At 42.5% G+C, this 17,100-nt stretch overlaps 1 protein-coding gene across 6 annotated transcripts in view; it reads left to right on the top strand.

The window, feature by feature from the left end:
* The window catches only part of RARB (retinoic acid receptor beta), a 453,999-nt gene that overhangs the window by 341,695 nt on the left and 95,204 nt on the right, over nt 1–17,100 (top strand). For all 6 annotated transcript variants that reach the window (XM_084858321.1, XM_084858317.1, XM_084858319.1 and 3 more), the window contains one exon: nt 1,362–1,510. In XM_084858321.1, coding sequence (XP_084714447.1) covers nt 1,362–1,510 — 149 coding nt within the window. The remainder of the gene's footprint in view (nt 1–1,361; nt 1,511–17,100) is intronic.

Raw genomic sequence — 17,100 nt, 5'->3', positions numbered from 1 at the left:
TGGCCAGGATGTGCACCAGAGCATAGGTCTGTGATGCCTTTGTAATATTGCTGCCTGTGTTGTATAGCGTTCTGTGACATTGGTTGGTGTATGCAGCTGGATACACCAACCAATCCTAAGAATTGGATTGCATTCTAAGAACTTGCATTCTTTTGCAGCATGTAATAGGTTTGGGGTAGGTTAATGCATACATACATTCTGGAAAAAAAACCCAGAGATTTTTCCTTGTTCCCTAAGCAGGGCTAGCTAAAGGTCTCTGCAGTGACCTTTGGAACAAGTTGCCATCAGAGATCTGCCATGCTCCGTCATTGCAGGCTTTTAAGAAGTCCTTGAAAATGTAGCACTGTACCGTGGCCGTCTCTTGATATGACTGATATTGCTGCTGTTACTGCCATTGTTGCAGCTGGTTTTATTGTTGTTTTTATGTTTTTATTGCTTTTAAGATTTTAACTGTTTTTATGTATTCTATAGCTGTAAGCCACCTTGGAAGGGCTTCTGCCCTGAAAGGTGGCCAAGAAATGTTTTAAATGAATAAATAAAATAAAATGTACACAAATGTGGCAGACGGGAAGAAATGGTGGACGCTTCCTAGACAGCACTGTTTCAGACTGTAGGTGCATGGAATATATGATTGAATTCCTTTTTTAATTTTATTTTTTCAAAAGAAATTACAAACAAACAAACCACATTAATATTAATTCAAAATCCCTTCCCAATCCCTGAATTCCTTTCAATATTTTCTTAAAAACCACCTTTTGCACACAGAAAAGTAGATGTCAGGGAGAAAGATTCTAACCTTGCTTTCTTCTCATCCGTACTGTTTTCTGTGTTTATCATGTGGTTTGCTTGTGTGTGCAGAAGGATGTGTGTTTGTTTATTACATTTAATGGCCCTACTGTAGTTTTTAAGTAGTACAGTCCAGAAACAGTTAAACCACATAATACAGCGTTTGTGTAGACCAGGTATAAGATAACTATTTCTAGATACATGAGATTCAGACTTGCTAACATAACGCTACATAACACGATCTTTGCAAGTGCTCGCTGATCTTTACAACGCTCTACAAAGCAGGTATACAAAGTGCAGCCCGTGGACGGCCCAGGGCATCTGTTATGTTCTCACTGTGACTTGCAGGGTGGGCACATCAATAGTGAAGATTTTGAATAACTGAACTGGCCCAACATTATTATCTATTTTAGATGTGGTGATCCCCCCCAAAAAGAAGAAAAAGTACAATTGGATTGGGAGGTCTGGTGTGTGGACCAATTGCTGGGCTTAACATCTCTCTGCTTTTAGTAGCGGGGTATAGCAAAGTCAATATCCAAATGCACTAAACTTTCTTTTTCTCTTTTTCTTTGTAGCGATTGAAACGCAGAGCACCAGTTCTGAAGAACTGGTTCCCAGCCCTCCTTCCCCGCTTCCTCCTCCTCGTGTTTACAAGCCCTGTTTTGTTTGTCAGGACAAATCTTCTGGCTATCACTATGGTGTCAGTGCCTGTGAGGGCTGTAAGGTGAGTGTCCAGATGTCTCTGGTAAATTTTGCTTTTTGCATTCCTTCACAGGGATGAAGGCCTGATAACAGAATTACACATCCATTCTGTCATGATGAGGAGATGGGAGGGAAGTGTGGAGGCTTTTGACATGAAGAACTAGCTCTGTGGGGTAGAGTATAGCGTGGTGGAGGCATCGGGGGACACTCTTTGCATAGGGTTCATGGTAACAAAAAGGGGATGAGCACAGAGTACTATTGTTTGCTCTGAATGTGGGTTGGACATGTGGAAAGAAGCCTGGGGCAGAAGGTATTTTCTCTCCATAGCTTCCATTATACAATTTGAGGGTTGTTTCTTGTCTCCTTCCATTCCCTTCTATGGTTAGCGAAACTTCAAGAAGGCATATATTCCCCATAACTTAGTTCTTACCAGCTCTTGTCAGTGTTCAAGTTTTGTATTGCCTTCTGCTCTCCCTTAAGGCACGATACTTCCATGTTGCTTATTGTGAATTACTTCATTGAAGCAATGTTGAATTGTTGCAGACCCAGTGTTGTCATTATGCAAACCCACAGGCTCCTTTAGTTTTTAATTTGCGCTTTACACAGAGTTTGACAGGGTGCATTAATAAAAGCACAACTTCAAGCACTGTACCAGCTGGAAAAGAAACACTTAAATGTAATAGTGGCAAGCTCAGTGGCTCAGCACAGCTAAAATAAAACTGTATTCTGAAAGCTGCATATCACAATGGAAGCTAAACATGAAACCTTCATAGTGAACAACTGTGTTCTTTTCAAATTCATTGATTTTAAGATAGTATTTTCACTATTCTATGTTTTCTATAGAAAAACTTGGTTAAGGATACTGGCTTCCCAGATAATCTTTCTGATACTAAATTGTATCTCTTGTGTAAGCATATGTGTTTCTGTGTTTGCATGCATGTACCATTTGAAAAGTATGTTGACTTACAGTTGCCCTTGAAAGTTGATCTTGATGTCCAGTTAGGCTTGGTTATACTACCACAGTCTTGACTTTAAATAAAAATAAATATCGAATAGTCTCCTTAGTCAACAGGAAAAACCTCACAGAGAGTTCACTTGGTTGGTTGGTGATATCAGCATTTTTTTTAAAGACATGGGAATAATATGAGGTTGGATCCAGGACCTGGCTTCTGTGAGAGGAAGGGCTCCTCTCGCAGAAAGTACTCTCTCCCCCCAGTTTTGGGGGATCCTTCTTTCCCCCCACACCAAAGCTCATCCCATTCATGAGGGTGTCAGGAGTGCCCTAGCTGCCTCTTACAGTCCCCTCCAATAGCCAACTCAGGACACAGACGACGAGGATTCTTTCCAAGGCTTTATTCCTTTATTACTTAATGACTCTTACAGATACTAATCACTAGCAACTAAGCAAGGAACAGCACTGGGGAGTTAGAAGAGTAGCCTAAGCTCCAGGTAAGGCAGTTGGTCCCCGTTTGAAGGAGAACAGCGGGAAGACTCTGAACTTATGGGCTATGGAGAGATCCTCCCTCTTACCCTTGGGTCCTCGGGCCACGACTGTTGTTTTAATGCCAAACGAGCAGAGCGCCTCTTTTTGGCGCCCTCCATCTGTCGCCGCTCCCTGCGTCTGCACCGAGCATCCAGCGAGGCCCCCTCCAGCGCTCTATCACTGTCAGGGTCACTATCTCTCTCAGGAATGCTGGCAGGAGGAATCTCTGCCAGCTGCTGTGCTTGTGAGAGATGAGTGAGCTCCTCTCCCACGGATTGATCACAGAATCACAACTGCTCTGGGGCTCTATGGGCTCAGTTTCCACCCTGACACAGGGTCTCCTGATTCTGTGTAGCATTTTCAGGGTGCTGGAAGGGCTGCTTTGGGAAGCGGGGGGCAAGGAAGTCCCGTTTCATCAGTGTAGTTGATCAGGCATAAATCTGGATCCAACCCATAGTCTGAAGTGTCCTGGGCCAGTACGAGACATTTTGCTGCCTGAGGCAAAGGACAAGATAGCCCACCCCTACCCCAATTCCATGTACAGAAGGCAACTGGATTGGCACTTGAATCTTGCTTCAGTGCTGATGACAAGATAGCATCTTTTGCCATATCTGAAGGCAGCAGGTTGGCTTAGGGGGTGCAGGGCAAGCCATGTGGCACATACAGCTCTGTCCTCAGACATCTTGCTGCCACTTAGCTGCTTCACTTGGCTGCTACCACTGCTTCCCCCCACCCCAGCATCTTCCCCCCACCCTCAGCTGCTTCCCTCCAACTAATGGTAGGGCTGGCCCTGATCAATAACTGATCTTTTCTTGGTTTGTGAATCCGGAGGTGTCCAACAGGGCAATCCTTTGCATGTCTTCTCAGAAGTAAGTGTCATGGCGTTCAATAGGGCATATTTCCAGGTGTGTAGGATTACAGCCTAAAATATAAAATCTTACAACGTCAAAAATGTTGCCGCTCACTTTGTGGGGTGCCACAGGATTCCATCCTCTCCCTGATGCTATTTAACATCTCTGTGAAGCCGCTGGGGGCTATCATCAGGAGGTTTGGGGTGTGGTGTCATCAATATGCGGATGACACACAGCTCTACCTCTCGTTCAAATCTTCACCAAGGTTGGCCATAGAATCCCTGTCCAAATGTCTGGAGATGGTGAGTGGCTGATGGAGAGGAATAAGCTGAAGCTGAACCTTGACAAGACTGAGGTACTTTTGGTGGGAGACAAGAGGAGGCTGGGGGATGTTGAATGGGGTATGGCTACCCTTGAAAGTCCAGGTCCACGGCCTGGGGGTCATTTTAGACTCCCAGCTGTCCATTGAGGCTCAGGTGTCAGCCGGACAGCGCTGTACCAACTCCATCTGATACGGCGGTGGCACCCCTACCTTCCCGACCATCTGCTCCCATCAGTAGTACATGCCCTGGTCTCCTCTCGTTTAGACTACTGTAATGTGCTGTACGTGGGGTTACCCTTGAAGACGGTTCGGAAGCTGCAGCTGGTGCAGAACGTGGCGGCTCACCTGATTAAAGGCAGCCACCGGCGAGATCACATGACTCCAGTGCTGAAGGAGTTGCACTGGTTACCAGTTGTTTTCTGGGCCAAATTCAAGGTGTTGGTTTTGACCTTTAAAATCCTATATGGTTTTGGCCCAGCCTATCTTAAGGAGCGCCTCCAGCAACACCAGACAGGCCACTCAACAAGATCAGCCTTGGATGGCCTTCTCTCTGTCCCATCAGCCAGGACAGCTAGACTGGTGAGGATGAGGGAGAGGGCCTTCTTCTGTGGTGGCCCCCACTCTGTGGAACTCCCTCCCTAGGGAACTCCGCCATGCTCCCTCTTTAATGAGCTTCCGTCGTGCATTAAAAACGTGGTTGTTCAGGCAGGCATTTGGGGTGGGTTAGGGTATTTTTAGAAATATGATGTTTTTAATGTAGAATTTTATTGATTTAAACTGTTCTATTGTTGTACATCGCCCAGAGTGGCTGGGTGATCAGCCAGATGGGCGAATGAATGAATGAGAGTATGTTGTTTCGTCAGTTGTTTATTTTGCTGTATTTAGACTTCCACCCCATTACAAATGTCTCATGCATCCTGTCCTGGCTGAAACTTCTCAGAGGTCTCCTTTTACCTCTTGACTTGTGCATGACCATTTTACATCATTCTGCCAATCTTTTTATGTATGTTTTGCACTCCTTCTGCCTGCATTCCTTTCTCATTTTATTCTTCATCCTCAACACTGTGTATAGATGGATAATTCCTGTAAGTTCGATATTGCTCTTCTTTTAGTGCATTTTGCCATACCTCTTTCTTCCCAGCTGAATTTTAAAAATGGCCTTGATGCGCTTCTAGATCATGAGCTGCTGCAGTAATTCTTCCAGTTGGCAATCAGCTAAACGCTCTTAAACTGAAAATGTAGACTCTTCCTTGGCTTTGATTTCTGGAGACATTTCTATTATCTTTTCTTCTTGGCAGCCTTGCTGTTTCATTGACATTCACCGGTAATCATTCGTGAGGACCTAGTCCAACGCCTAGAGAAGTCAATTGAAACACTCTCATTGTCTTCAGATAAGGATATGCGTAGCTTCTTCCTCTTTATCACTACCCAAATCCTCCTTAGCTGAGTCTCTTCCCAAAAGCGCTTGTCAGCAAATTGGTCATCTCTCATTTTGATTAACTTCTTACATATTGGTTTTCTCCCTCCTAGATCTTCCCCTAAGAGTCTTTGTCTTGCAGTGGTCTTCAGAGATGAGAATTTCTTTTTTCCCTCCTCCAAATACTTCTGCCGTTGGCATTTCTTAACCCCATCTTTCCCAGCAACTGTTCTTCCTCAACTTTTACCTACGTTGCAATCTAATTTTGTCTGAGTCAGTCTTCAGAGCATAAGGCACCATATCCAAGAGATTATTTTTCAGTCCCTTGCATTAATATGCTCATCGTTACTGGGATGTATAGAAAATGTTGGACACCAGATTGTTTAAATACCCAAATTAAGTCACTTGAAATGAAGTGAATTGCTGAATGATCAGTTCTTCTTCAAGATAAGGCCTGCCTAAAAGCTTTCTTTAAATTGGTATTCTCAAGAGTACTAGAGAGTTTTGGAAGTTGTATCTTTTTATTTATTGCTACGTACTCAGCATAGCCGTGATCCTGCACCAGTCCTTTTAATTTCATTGTGATTAATGCAGAAAATAGTTCTAGAAGGGGCTGAAGCATATTTCCTTTGAGCAATGTCCTTTAGCACCATTATCTTGTTCACCCTCATAAGAATCTTGTGTGTTAGCTGTTAGGTCATTATAGTTCTTATTTTGCAGAAAAGGAATTGAGGATCAGAGTGACTGACTGGCCCAAGACCATTCAGTGAATTTATGACTGAACTAGGATTTATGCAGTTCAATACTTTAGCATATGCTGGTTCTCGTCTCAGTTCAGGCATCATGCCAGTTCATGGTTAAGGAAGCTAAACTGTGGTTTGGCTGGTGTATGAATTGAAAAAAAAAAGACCAGCAACCAGAATCAGAAACCTGTTTTGTGCCAGCTATGATATGCTGTGGTATCTCAGTTGACCAACCATAATTATGGCCACCATTCCTCCTCCATTGGCAGCACTATGGAAAAGGGAGTGAACTTAACCATTTATGAAGATGTCTGCTGTGAGACCAGATAACAAAAGTAGACAAGTAGCTCTAAACAATGATTTGCCTGTGTGTGTTTCAAAACGAGAACCATGGGTTGGATTCTAAATGATGGTTAGCACAAGGCTTATGTATTCTATTTTTTAATTGCACTGTCTAGAAAGTAACTTCATTTATTAACAAAAATTATCTTATATAAATAGAAGCATATCCATATAATATTGAAAAGAATATTAGTATTTAATTCTTTTTTCTTGGCAGAAATGACACATTTCAGAGGCTGTTTTCTTCTGGTCTGTTTCTTGACCTCCAGCTTGTAGTACTTAAAAAATGCTAGTATCAGCAATTGCAAGGCTCTTACTGAAAGCCCCACTCTTTAGTACTGACTTTATTCTTCATTATAGCACAGCCTGCAAAAGACGGGGTGGGGGGATGTGTAATGGGCTGCTTTCCCAAAGAATGCCAGCATTGTACTGGTGAATAGGAAAAACCAATGCTCTGGCAGATTCAGCTGTCTGTTAGAGCCTTGTCCCTTGTTCTAAGCGTTTAGAAGGCGACATTCCTTTGGTAGCAACACACGGCCTGGATTTCTGGCACAAGCTGTATATGTAGCAAAGTTGCCTAGAGCGATTTAAGACCAAAAAAGAGGGGAGAAAACTGTAAAATGCACAAAGGACGACCTCCATTTTTATAGTGGGAGCCAGCAAATGTGTTTGTGCAGCAGAGGTGCCTCTCTGTCTCTTGGGGATGCTACAGGACAAAACACCCATAAATTTAATCCACGACTGTTTTCCACATCAGTGTCCATCTTAAACAAAGTGTGATTCCCAACTGGATGTTTTGCTGAAGCTAGACACTCACCTAGAACCAATTTTAAAAGTAACCATATGAATACATTCTGAGTCAAATGGTCATGCAAATATATGCATCTATTAAGTTTTATTCTTCTCTCTGCACCCAGATAAGTACTTTTGTTCTGAGACATTGTGTGCTACATGGAAGAAAAGACAGAAGCAGTCAGAATGAACTAACTTGTTTGGCTCATTTGTTATACTTTGGCAAGTCGCCTGTACTTGCCTCTCTGTTCTCCCTGGTCTATACTGACTACAACATGTATGTGTAAAGCCATTACTTGTTATTAGTTTAAATTGAGTGCCAGTGTGGTGTAGTGGTTAGAGTGTTGGATCGGGACTGGGAAGACCCAGGTTCAAGTCCCCACTTGGCCATGAAGCTCTTTGGGTGATTTTGGGCAAGTCAATGACTCTCTGCCTGACCTACCTCACAGGGTTGTTGTGAGGATAAAATGAAGAGGAGGGGGAGTTGCCAAATTGGGCTCCTTGGAGGGAAAGGCGGGATATAAATGTAACATAAATAAATCGATAAAATTGTATGGACTGGATCCAGAGTAAATTACAGCACAATCCTATGCATGTTTAGACAGAGAAAAAGTCCTACAACAGTGCTAGCTGGGGAAAGTTAGGAGTTGGAGGACTTTTTTCTTTCTAAAGGTGCATAGGATTGTGCTCTTAGTTGCTCTTCATTCCCATCATTGGGACTTGAGTCTCTAGTCATGACTAACTTGTCCCTTTGGTTTCAGTGGGGCCTACATTCACCTAGCTTTTCACATGGGCAAAGTAAATCCATTCTTCTCTGTGGTTCCCGTAAAACCCACATATGGGTTCTGCATCTGTGCAGAGCCAACCCCAGAGTAGGAACATAGGAAACTGCTGTATACCAAGTCAGAACATTGGTACATATCTGTCAGTTTTGTCTACACCAGAAGCAGCCCACTTTTTTATGTGGAGGGCTGTATTCCCTTAAGGGTAATCTATCAATAGATTACCCTCAAGGGAATGTAGCCCTCAACAGAAAAAAAAAAAAAAAAAAGGTGTGTCCCGGTCTGGGTGAGGCCAGAGCAAAAAGTGGGCAGGGTTTGCAACATTGCAGGGAGTTTGCCCTCTCGCTGTGTGCCATGCCCCCCCCTCTGTCCCACTCCATTTCTGTAGGCCACATGAAATAAGGGCCATGTAAAATTAGGCCGAGGGCTCGATTTGGCCCTTGGGCCACAGGTTCTTCGCCCCGGACCTTTACTGACTAGCAGATGCTCTCCAGGGTTTCATACAGGATTATTTTCCAGCCCTACCTGGATAGGCCAGAAATTGAACCTGGGACTTTTTGCACACAAAGCATATTCTCCACCACTAAGCTGCACCCCATCCCCTGAATTTTATTTATTTTTACATTTATTTTACTGTGAGCTTTTAGTACCTTTTTTTCCTTAGCATTAGATAGGAAGTTTCCTTTTCCTTTTATATTTTTTGTACAGTCAGGCATGGCCATAATTTTTCTTGTTTCAATTTTCTTCTCTGCATTTTCCCCATGCACCTATGGTTGCAGAGAGAAAATCTCTGCCATATGCAAATATGATCTACCGTGTCTGCATTGTTTGAACCTTATCAAGCAAGTACATCACCATTACTCTTCTAGGTTCCGAGCATCTTTGTGGAGAAAAGCATTGATAGCCAAGGTTTATGATCAGCTCTTGAAACTATAAGTACTGAAAACTATCTGTCTGAACATGGTCTCGCTCCCTCCAATAATGTAATTGTGAACTAGAAAGCTCAAGATGAGCCTAGGTCTCTCAGATGGCTCCAGTTTCCACCATGACCCCAATGCTAGATCTACTTCATTTCCTAGTCTGCAAGTACTAGGAACTTGCAGCCAGTCTAAAGATTGGAACTGTAAACACAACTCTGTTTTACTAGCTACTGCTTATCTGTGCGAAGAACCTAAGAAAAAAAATATAATCCTTAGCTAATACATCATCCCATGTCTTTGCCATGACCAGCTTTTAGTATTAAAGCAGCGTACTCCAAATATATTTGCTTTGACTCTGGTCATGGCTCCTTCCAAACCAACACCACCAAATCCATAAATATTCCAAGAACACCTTCCCTGGGTTGAAGCATCATCTCACATGTTCAGTTCATTGGGAAGGGCCATCAGTTTCCATATGTGTTCCTGACAGATGAGAAAAGAGTGATACAGAATGAGCAGAAAATTATCATTGCAAACTTCCAACTGCTAGGCGAGTATGGCCCCAAATCAGTATTTTTCTGTAGGAATAGCTTTCATGCTACATTTTGGCAGCCTTCTGGGCAATAATACCTGTTTCAAGATGAAGCATTTTGTTTAACGAAGCAACAAACGAATGCCATATGCCATAATTCTAACTGCAGTTCAAAAACTATGGCAGGCTGTATCATTTCATGCCATCAGGCCTGACTCTGATCTTCCATGCTTCTGTAAAGTAGGTCTCATATAGAAGACTTGCCATTTGGTAGGAAGAACCTCTTCAATATAAAGACTGATGGTACTTTGAAAAGACTAAGATAAAGGACAGTCTATGACTTGGTCCCTTGATGTCACCTATAATCTAACTTACCCAGTCCTCTAAATACCACCCATGGTCCCGCTATGCCCAACTCTTCTTCGTGTTCACCTGCTGACCAGCAATCTTTCAACTAATCATTCCTCTGAATCAAAGTCAACTTCAAAAAGTCCCAGGAATTAACTCTGTGTCTGCATGCTCCTGCCTCATCCCTCCCCTTACTGTTGATTGTTTATATCCTGATTTCTCAGGATATACTCCGTTTGTTTATATCCTGATTTCTACTTGGTGAGATCCTGGTTTCATATCCTGCTTTGTAAGCAGGGATTTAACCACAGTTTCCAGGTTCAGATGTGATGGGAAACTATGGTTTAAACAAGCTGCAAAGCTGGGCATGGGAGAGGAGAAGTGAGGAGGGAGCAGGCCTGGCCCAAAGCCTCAATGCTACCGCTTGTGCCACCCTCATCCCGCTTCTTCTGGGTGGCAGGCAGCAGCAGGTCTGTCCCTACTCGCTGGCTGGCCAGCCATCCACTCCCACCTTCTGCCCCAGCGGTGGAGTTCCTGGGAGAGCTAGCCAAAATATTGCGAGGGGTTCCAGTTGCTTCTGTGAGAGTTCAGGACTTCTCACAATGTCCTCGCTGCTGCTACGAGAGTTCAGGACCTCTCATGATACTTTGCCCAACTCTCCCAGAAGCTCTGGGGCAGAAGGTGGGAACAGCTGGCTGGTGGGCCGATGAGCTGGATGGGAGGAGGAAGAGGAACCTCTGGCTAGCCAGCTGGGTGCAAGCTGTTGGCCAGTCAGCCATCCAGCCAAGTAACTAGGGAGGGAGGTGACGGCCAGGCAGGCGGTGGTGAGCCCTTTGGGTTGGGAGAGCGGTGCAATTTGCCGCTTTTCCGTTCCGCACCGCCTTATGCTGGCCCTTGGAGGGAGTACATGGTTTATTGGCCTGAGATGGTTACGTCTGAACTGAACCACTGCTTTTTGTTTTGTTTTCAGATATCCAATATATTTTGCTCGTATTATATATCACAGGAGGCCAAGAGCTCAAGATTTGCAAAACAGTATTGATTCAAGACACATTTATTTTTCTTCTGATCAGTGAAGATGAGCTCTTTTTGCTTCTGAATCTAAATCATATTGGGATAGATGTACACTTACAGCTTACTTTCTCTAGCAGTGAAAAGGACCCTTAAAGTAGGAGTGGATGTCATTTGTGTCATTTCCCACTGCCAATTAGTTTAGAAAAAGCCATAGGCTGCAATTCTCAAGTCACTGTGATAGTGCAAGCCCCATTAGTTTTAATGGGGCTTGTGACAGAACAGCACTTTGAGGAGTGAGGCTGTTAACATAAATAGCTTCCCTCATGAACAGACATGGCAAATTTGTTTGGGTTTGAAATCCATCTTAAATAGCTACAAACCTAAATGTTGGAACTATATTTTGTCACTTTCTACTGAATAAATGAGACTGAATTATATTAGGAGTAAGTGACCATCGTTTTGTATGCATGTGCTTGCTAAACTTTTTTCCTTAGAAAAGAGAGAGAGAAAATAACATATAAGCGTAAGTGATAAAGCTGAATGTCCTTCCATTTTTATCTATCACATTTGTATCCCACTCTTCCTTCAAAGCGGTCCTAACGCATGGGATCCTGACGTGGACTCTCTTTCTAGGCTTGCCAAGAGCAGCGGTGCTCCAAAACATTTTGTTGCCTATGGCAGAACAACAAGTGCAGCACCCAATCCCCAGTCAAAGTGCATAGTATCCAAGGCCAGCCAAGCTATATTGGCACCTGAGGCTGAAAATCCCACAAGTGCCTCTCCCTCTCCCTGGCATTTTTGTTGTTGTTGTTGTTGTTGTTGTTGTTATTAAATAACTAACAATTTGCTGCCATTTCATGAAACCCTAAATCAGCTTCCAGAGGGAGTCCTCCCACTCCACTGAATAGTAGGGCCAGTATCAGCATATTTCAGAGATGTTTACCAGTCCCTCGGTCCCTTCTTTTAAATCAGCCTTCCCCAACCTGGTGCCCTCTAGATGTTTTGGACTACAACTCCGAGCTTTACTAGTCATTGGTCACAATAGCTGGGGCAGATGGGAGTTGAAATCCAAAACATCTAGAGGGCAACAAGTTGGGGAAGGCTGTTTTATAGTAGTAAGATAACATAAACAGTAAAGACATAGTGTGTCACTCTGAAATAATGCATTCCCAAACACTTTCTTCCATGCTTTCTTGCTACAGATGCTGTTGCTGGGTTGAAAGCTTCATGCCAATAGGCCTTTGTAGATGTATAAATCGTTAGCAACTGATAACCTGTCCACTTCCTTTTTATAATGTGGTGATGGTGGCCGGCAGCACGTATACACCTCCTCCTCCTCCTCCTCTGTGGACCACAAATGTTAAATCTGCACTGGTTTTAGTTGTTAGAATTATGGTGAAGCAGTCATCTGATGATCTTTCTAGGTTCACTGATCTCAGTTTACTGCACCACTGGAAATGATCTTTCAGAAGCATCTGAATCAGTGCAGTAGATCAAGATATGTGTGCATGGCAGAGTGCTCATACAACCACTGCACTATGCACATATTCAGACTCAGCTGAAAAAAAACCTCCCAAAACAGCACATACAAACTCAAAACTTGGTTTCAAGAATCATCCCTGAGTTGCTTAAGATATGTACAATAAAGAGATTGTTCGTTTCCATATGTAGCATAAACAGGCATTCTTTAATTGCTGGATTATGTTATTTGGGGGGGGGGATAATCTAACATGCTTATTTGCCTATTGATCTTGCATATATATTACTAGTTCCTTTACAATCAATGAACACTACAGGCTTCACAGCATGCGTGCTAAGAACATGACCTTGTTTGGCTGATAATGTTGGTGGAAATGCTGGCTGGTAGAAAGGCGAATACGATATACCAAATTAAATGGGTCTTTGGAGAGTGCCTCCCAAAAAAGTAGTATCTTGGGTACCAGAACCATCTTCTTAATTAAATGGATTCCACAACTGATCCAGGTTGATGATTGCTTTCATACCTTATCATTTCTCTCCTTGTAGAGCACAATTTACTGAACAAAGACATAAAATCTCTTATAAGTCATACTTCTGCAAAAACAAAACAAAAATATGCCTGGAGGATTACATTCACAGTGGGCTTTTAACTTTTTAAAAAAATGAATAGGAGTACCCCACACAACCCATTAAAAGCTGTTTTTAACCCCCCTGAGACCGAAAAATAGTAATACAATTCAGTACATGTCTACTCAGAAGTAAGTCACATTGGATTACAGCCTTACTTGCCATGTGGGATAGAGGGGCTACTGAGTTAATTTTTAATGTATTCTTTTCTGACCATACTTCTCTACCCCTATCACCATTCTATAACTTCTTCACATCTTAAACAGTTCTAAAAACAAAGTTTTGTGTAGCTTCCCAAAGGGTAGTAAGTTTTAACATTTGTAATATCCCACCTGTTTGTAAGACAACTAAAGCCTCTATGTTAGTCCATTGCAGCAAAAATAAGAAACAGTCTGGTGCACGTGTGGGGAACCTGCGGCTACATTGTTGGACTCCCAACTCCTATCAACCCCAGCTAGCATGGTCAGTGAGACTTGGAGTCCAACAACATCTGGCGGTTCACAGGTTCCCCAGCCTGAAGTGGCACTGACCCTACCTAAGTTAGAGTGCCTTGAATCTTTCTTCTTTTTAAGTCGCAATAACTCATCTCAGTATTTGGAATTGCACAGTATATGGAATTTAATTCTTTCTCAAATCAGCTAAAATCTAAAAGATTAGACAGCAGGATCTTCCCCAGGACATCGCTTTGTAAATTAGGATTGTCCTGAATAAACTGGGGCTCTTGGTGTGAAAGGGATATTTGATTTTGGGGGGTATTCCATTATAATTTGCATCCCCTGCCCTAAGAAACAGAGTTGAAAATAGGATTGTACTAGGGAAGAAAGCGCTTTGCAAGCCTTTAAAGAATGTGCAAATGTATACTTGCCTCTTGCTTAGCTTTGAACCTAAAATCATGGCGGGGGGCAAAAACACAAACCAGGTCATTTCAGTTTTAAATAACTGAATGAATTCTTGGAGGCCTGTGTGCTCTTGTTTTGTTTAAACAAGTCTTAAATAAGAAACATATATTTGATACAATGCTATTGTTTCAACTGCATTTAAACTGATTATACTGATGGAATTTTTACAATTATTTTGCAGCTTTTAAAAAATGTATATTTTTGCAATATTTGTTAAATTTGTTCATTTTAAATCACCTGGAACTGCACCAACATATTTCAAACATTTCATGGTGCATTGGGAAAATGCAAACTGAAGAAGTGTTGCACTAGTTTGGGTTAATAATTTGGGAGTGCAGAATGGAAATACAATAATATCGGGGAAAAAGAGCAGCTATATAAATGCTTTGGGAAAGTGTCATTCTTTAGTAAGAAATACTGTGCTTAATTAATTCTTGCTCCTGGGAGGTCAGCCTGTGGCACTCATTATTGTCTTAATTGGTGGCATAAATCCTGAGGCCCTGGAGGAAGAAAAACGAAGAGTAGTTAACAGTGGATGGCCTTTTGGATAAGTGTGAGCTGGTTGAAGCACAATTGGAGATTGTGACAGTTTACGAGTTTAGTGGGTTAGAGGTCTGGCCCTACCTAAATTAGGTTAGAGTGCATTGAATATATATATTTAAAACAGCGATCATTCATCACCCTGTATTTGGCATTCAGCAGTGTTAAGGCACTCAGTTCCTTCAAAAATCAAAAGCACTTTTTTCATCTTTTACTGATACGGGATGATTTTCATCAGACTTCCCATCTGGCTTTTCCAAAGAGGTGAAATAATTTTACAGATATTAAAAAGATGCGGGTATGTGTTTTACTCAGTATACTCAGATTTCCTTCTAATCTACTAATTATAGTTCATGTGTCTAAAATACCAATGATCTTTCCTGAAACATTGGTTTAACTCAGAGGAGTTCAAACTTCTTTTTCACAGTAAATCTTTTCTATGTGGATCCATCTGTTACCTCCTTTGTATTACAGATAATTCTTTGATAAATTTTCTAGATTGCCTTCTCATTATGTGTTCAGGCCTTGTTGGGCCTAACGCCATGCTACAATGCATGTAACTCTCTCCTATGGTTGATCATGGCATGGTGAGATTGGTAATGTGGAGAAGCTGTCTTCGTGATGTTCTGTCCACAGAACTGGTGAACTTCCACTGACCTCCTAAGTTCCTCAAACCTTCCTTAGGAAGGAATGTGCTGTTGGGCCTAGCCCAAGCACTGCAGTGGGCCCTACGGCTTTGGAACCAGAGTCTGATTCTGAGTTAGAGTAGGATGATTTAGAACCCAGTCCAGTCATAGAAAGCTCGGGGCCTTGGAGCTCAGCTCTGCCTAGCTTCCCATCTGATTGCAGGCTGAAGGTGAGTGATACTCCATATCAACCACAGTTGCAAGTTTTAGCCTTGAGTGAGGCCTCTGCTTTACAGCTTGGGATTGTGATAACTGAGCAGGAGGAAGATTCCACAGGGGAGGGGCTTAGGGGGGTGTCTCCCAGGTTAAGGCGTCAACTAAAGGGAGGACAACAGAGACTCCCTCTTAGACGTAGTGCTCACAGGCCAGATTCCCCCGTCAGGATAGATCATCCGAAGGGGCACTGTAACGGCCCCTCCCCTGTATTAAGCCAGTGCAGAGATCAGAAAGCCTTTGCTGGGAACAACTTCTTAATTGCCCAAAATACTTCCTTGCTTGGACATTTTGTGAATCCTACACTCTTGTCTGCCTTGAATTCTGTACTGTTGAGATCCTGACTTGAAATCTATTGCTGGACTTGAATTCTGACTTTGTCTCTGTGTGGATTTTAGCCTTGGAACTTTTTCTTGAACAAAGCAACATGCTGATAGCCCCTGCCTAGGCTGTTGATTTATTGGGGTCTATAAATGCTTTAAGCTTTGCCACAAGTACTAGAAAGCTGGTCTGTGTAACCTGATCTGCTGCAATAAAGAGTTTCGCTGTTATTTGTGTCTTGTGTTGGGTTGCTAGAGTGTGTCAGAAAGTCAGACCTGACATTTGCTGACAAACCAGAAATCTCTTTTCCACGCAAGTTTAAAATTCAAAACTTTATGTTTTATAGACCAGGATTCCTTTTCATTTTTGCAAATTCTTGGCTTTTTGTTAGTGCAAACTAGGAATCGTGGTTTAAAATAAACTCTAGTTTGTTAAACAAGCCAGAGTTTGTAGATGGTTTAGCAATTGACTAGACATTACTTTAAATTACAATTCTTCATTTGTTCATAATGACAATCTAGGGATTGGGTAAAGGGAAACTGAACTGTGCTTTGTGCCTCCTCCTGGCCGCCTTGGAGGTAGAGAGGGAAAGTGGAAGCGTGCTAGCACGAGGGTTTGCGCAGGCTTCTTTTCTGCTAATGCACGTAGCACTAATCCATGGTAGTGAAGTCCTTGGGCCAACTTACCTTTGGTATCCCAATTTGGATTTCTGGGTTCAACTCTAGTTTCCTTAGGAAGATTCTGGGTTTACATCTCTGTGTGGCGAATGCACCTATTTACTTGGAAGTGGTTTTTCAATCAGCCAGGTTTAGATAAATGCCTTGAAATAGTGGCCAATCCATGGTTTAATACTACGTGTGAACCCTCCCATTATGTTTTTGTTGGCAGCTTAACTTTACAAATATATATTAACCTGATGCCTAGGGCTGATGAAGGTATACTGCTTCTGAATAGGGATGAGCCACAAGATCATGCAGTCCCCACCTGAATCTGGTAAGCATTATGTTGGCAGTAACAGGTTATATTGGTGGTTAAGGTTAAGGCTTAACTGGGGTTCCAAAACTGGTTTCAAATCCTAGTTTACTGGGAAACCTGCTTAGCTTCAATTGTGGTTAATGTTTCTGATGTAATACTAAACTATAGTAAAGGCGATCAAAGAAAAGGCAAGGCAAGGATGTGATCCTGTTGTCTGCTTCCTATTTAACTGTGGTTAAGCAACCAGGATTTTATATCTCCACATTATTATTATTATTATTATTAAGATTTCTTAGGGCACAATCCTAAGCCTCCAATGCTTATGA

The sequence above is a fragment of the Heloderma suspectum genome, chromosome 5 (genome assembly GCF_057233095.1).
Source record: "Heloderma suspectum isolate Gila_16-S chromosome 5, 16-S_ref, whole genome shotgun sequence".
Classification (NCBI taxonomy): Eukaryota; Metazoa; Chordata; class Lepidosauria; order Squamata; family Helodermatidae; genus Heloderma; species Heloderma suspectum.
The sequence above is the reverse complement of the archived record's forward strand: the minus strand, read 5'-3'. Positions and strand labels throughout refer to the sequence as shown.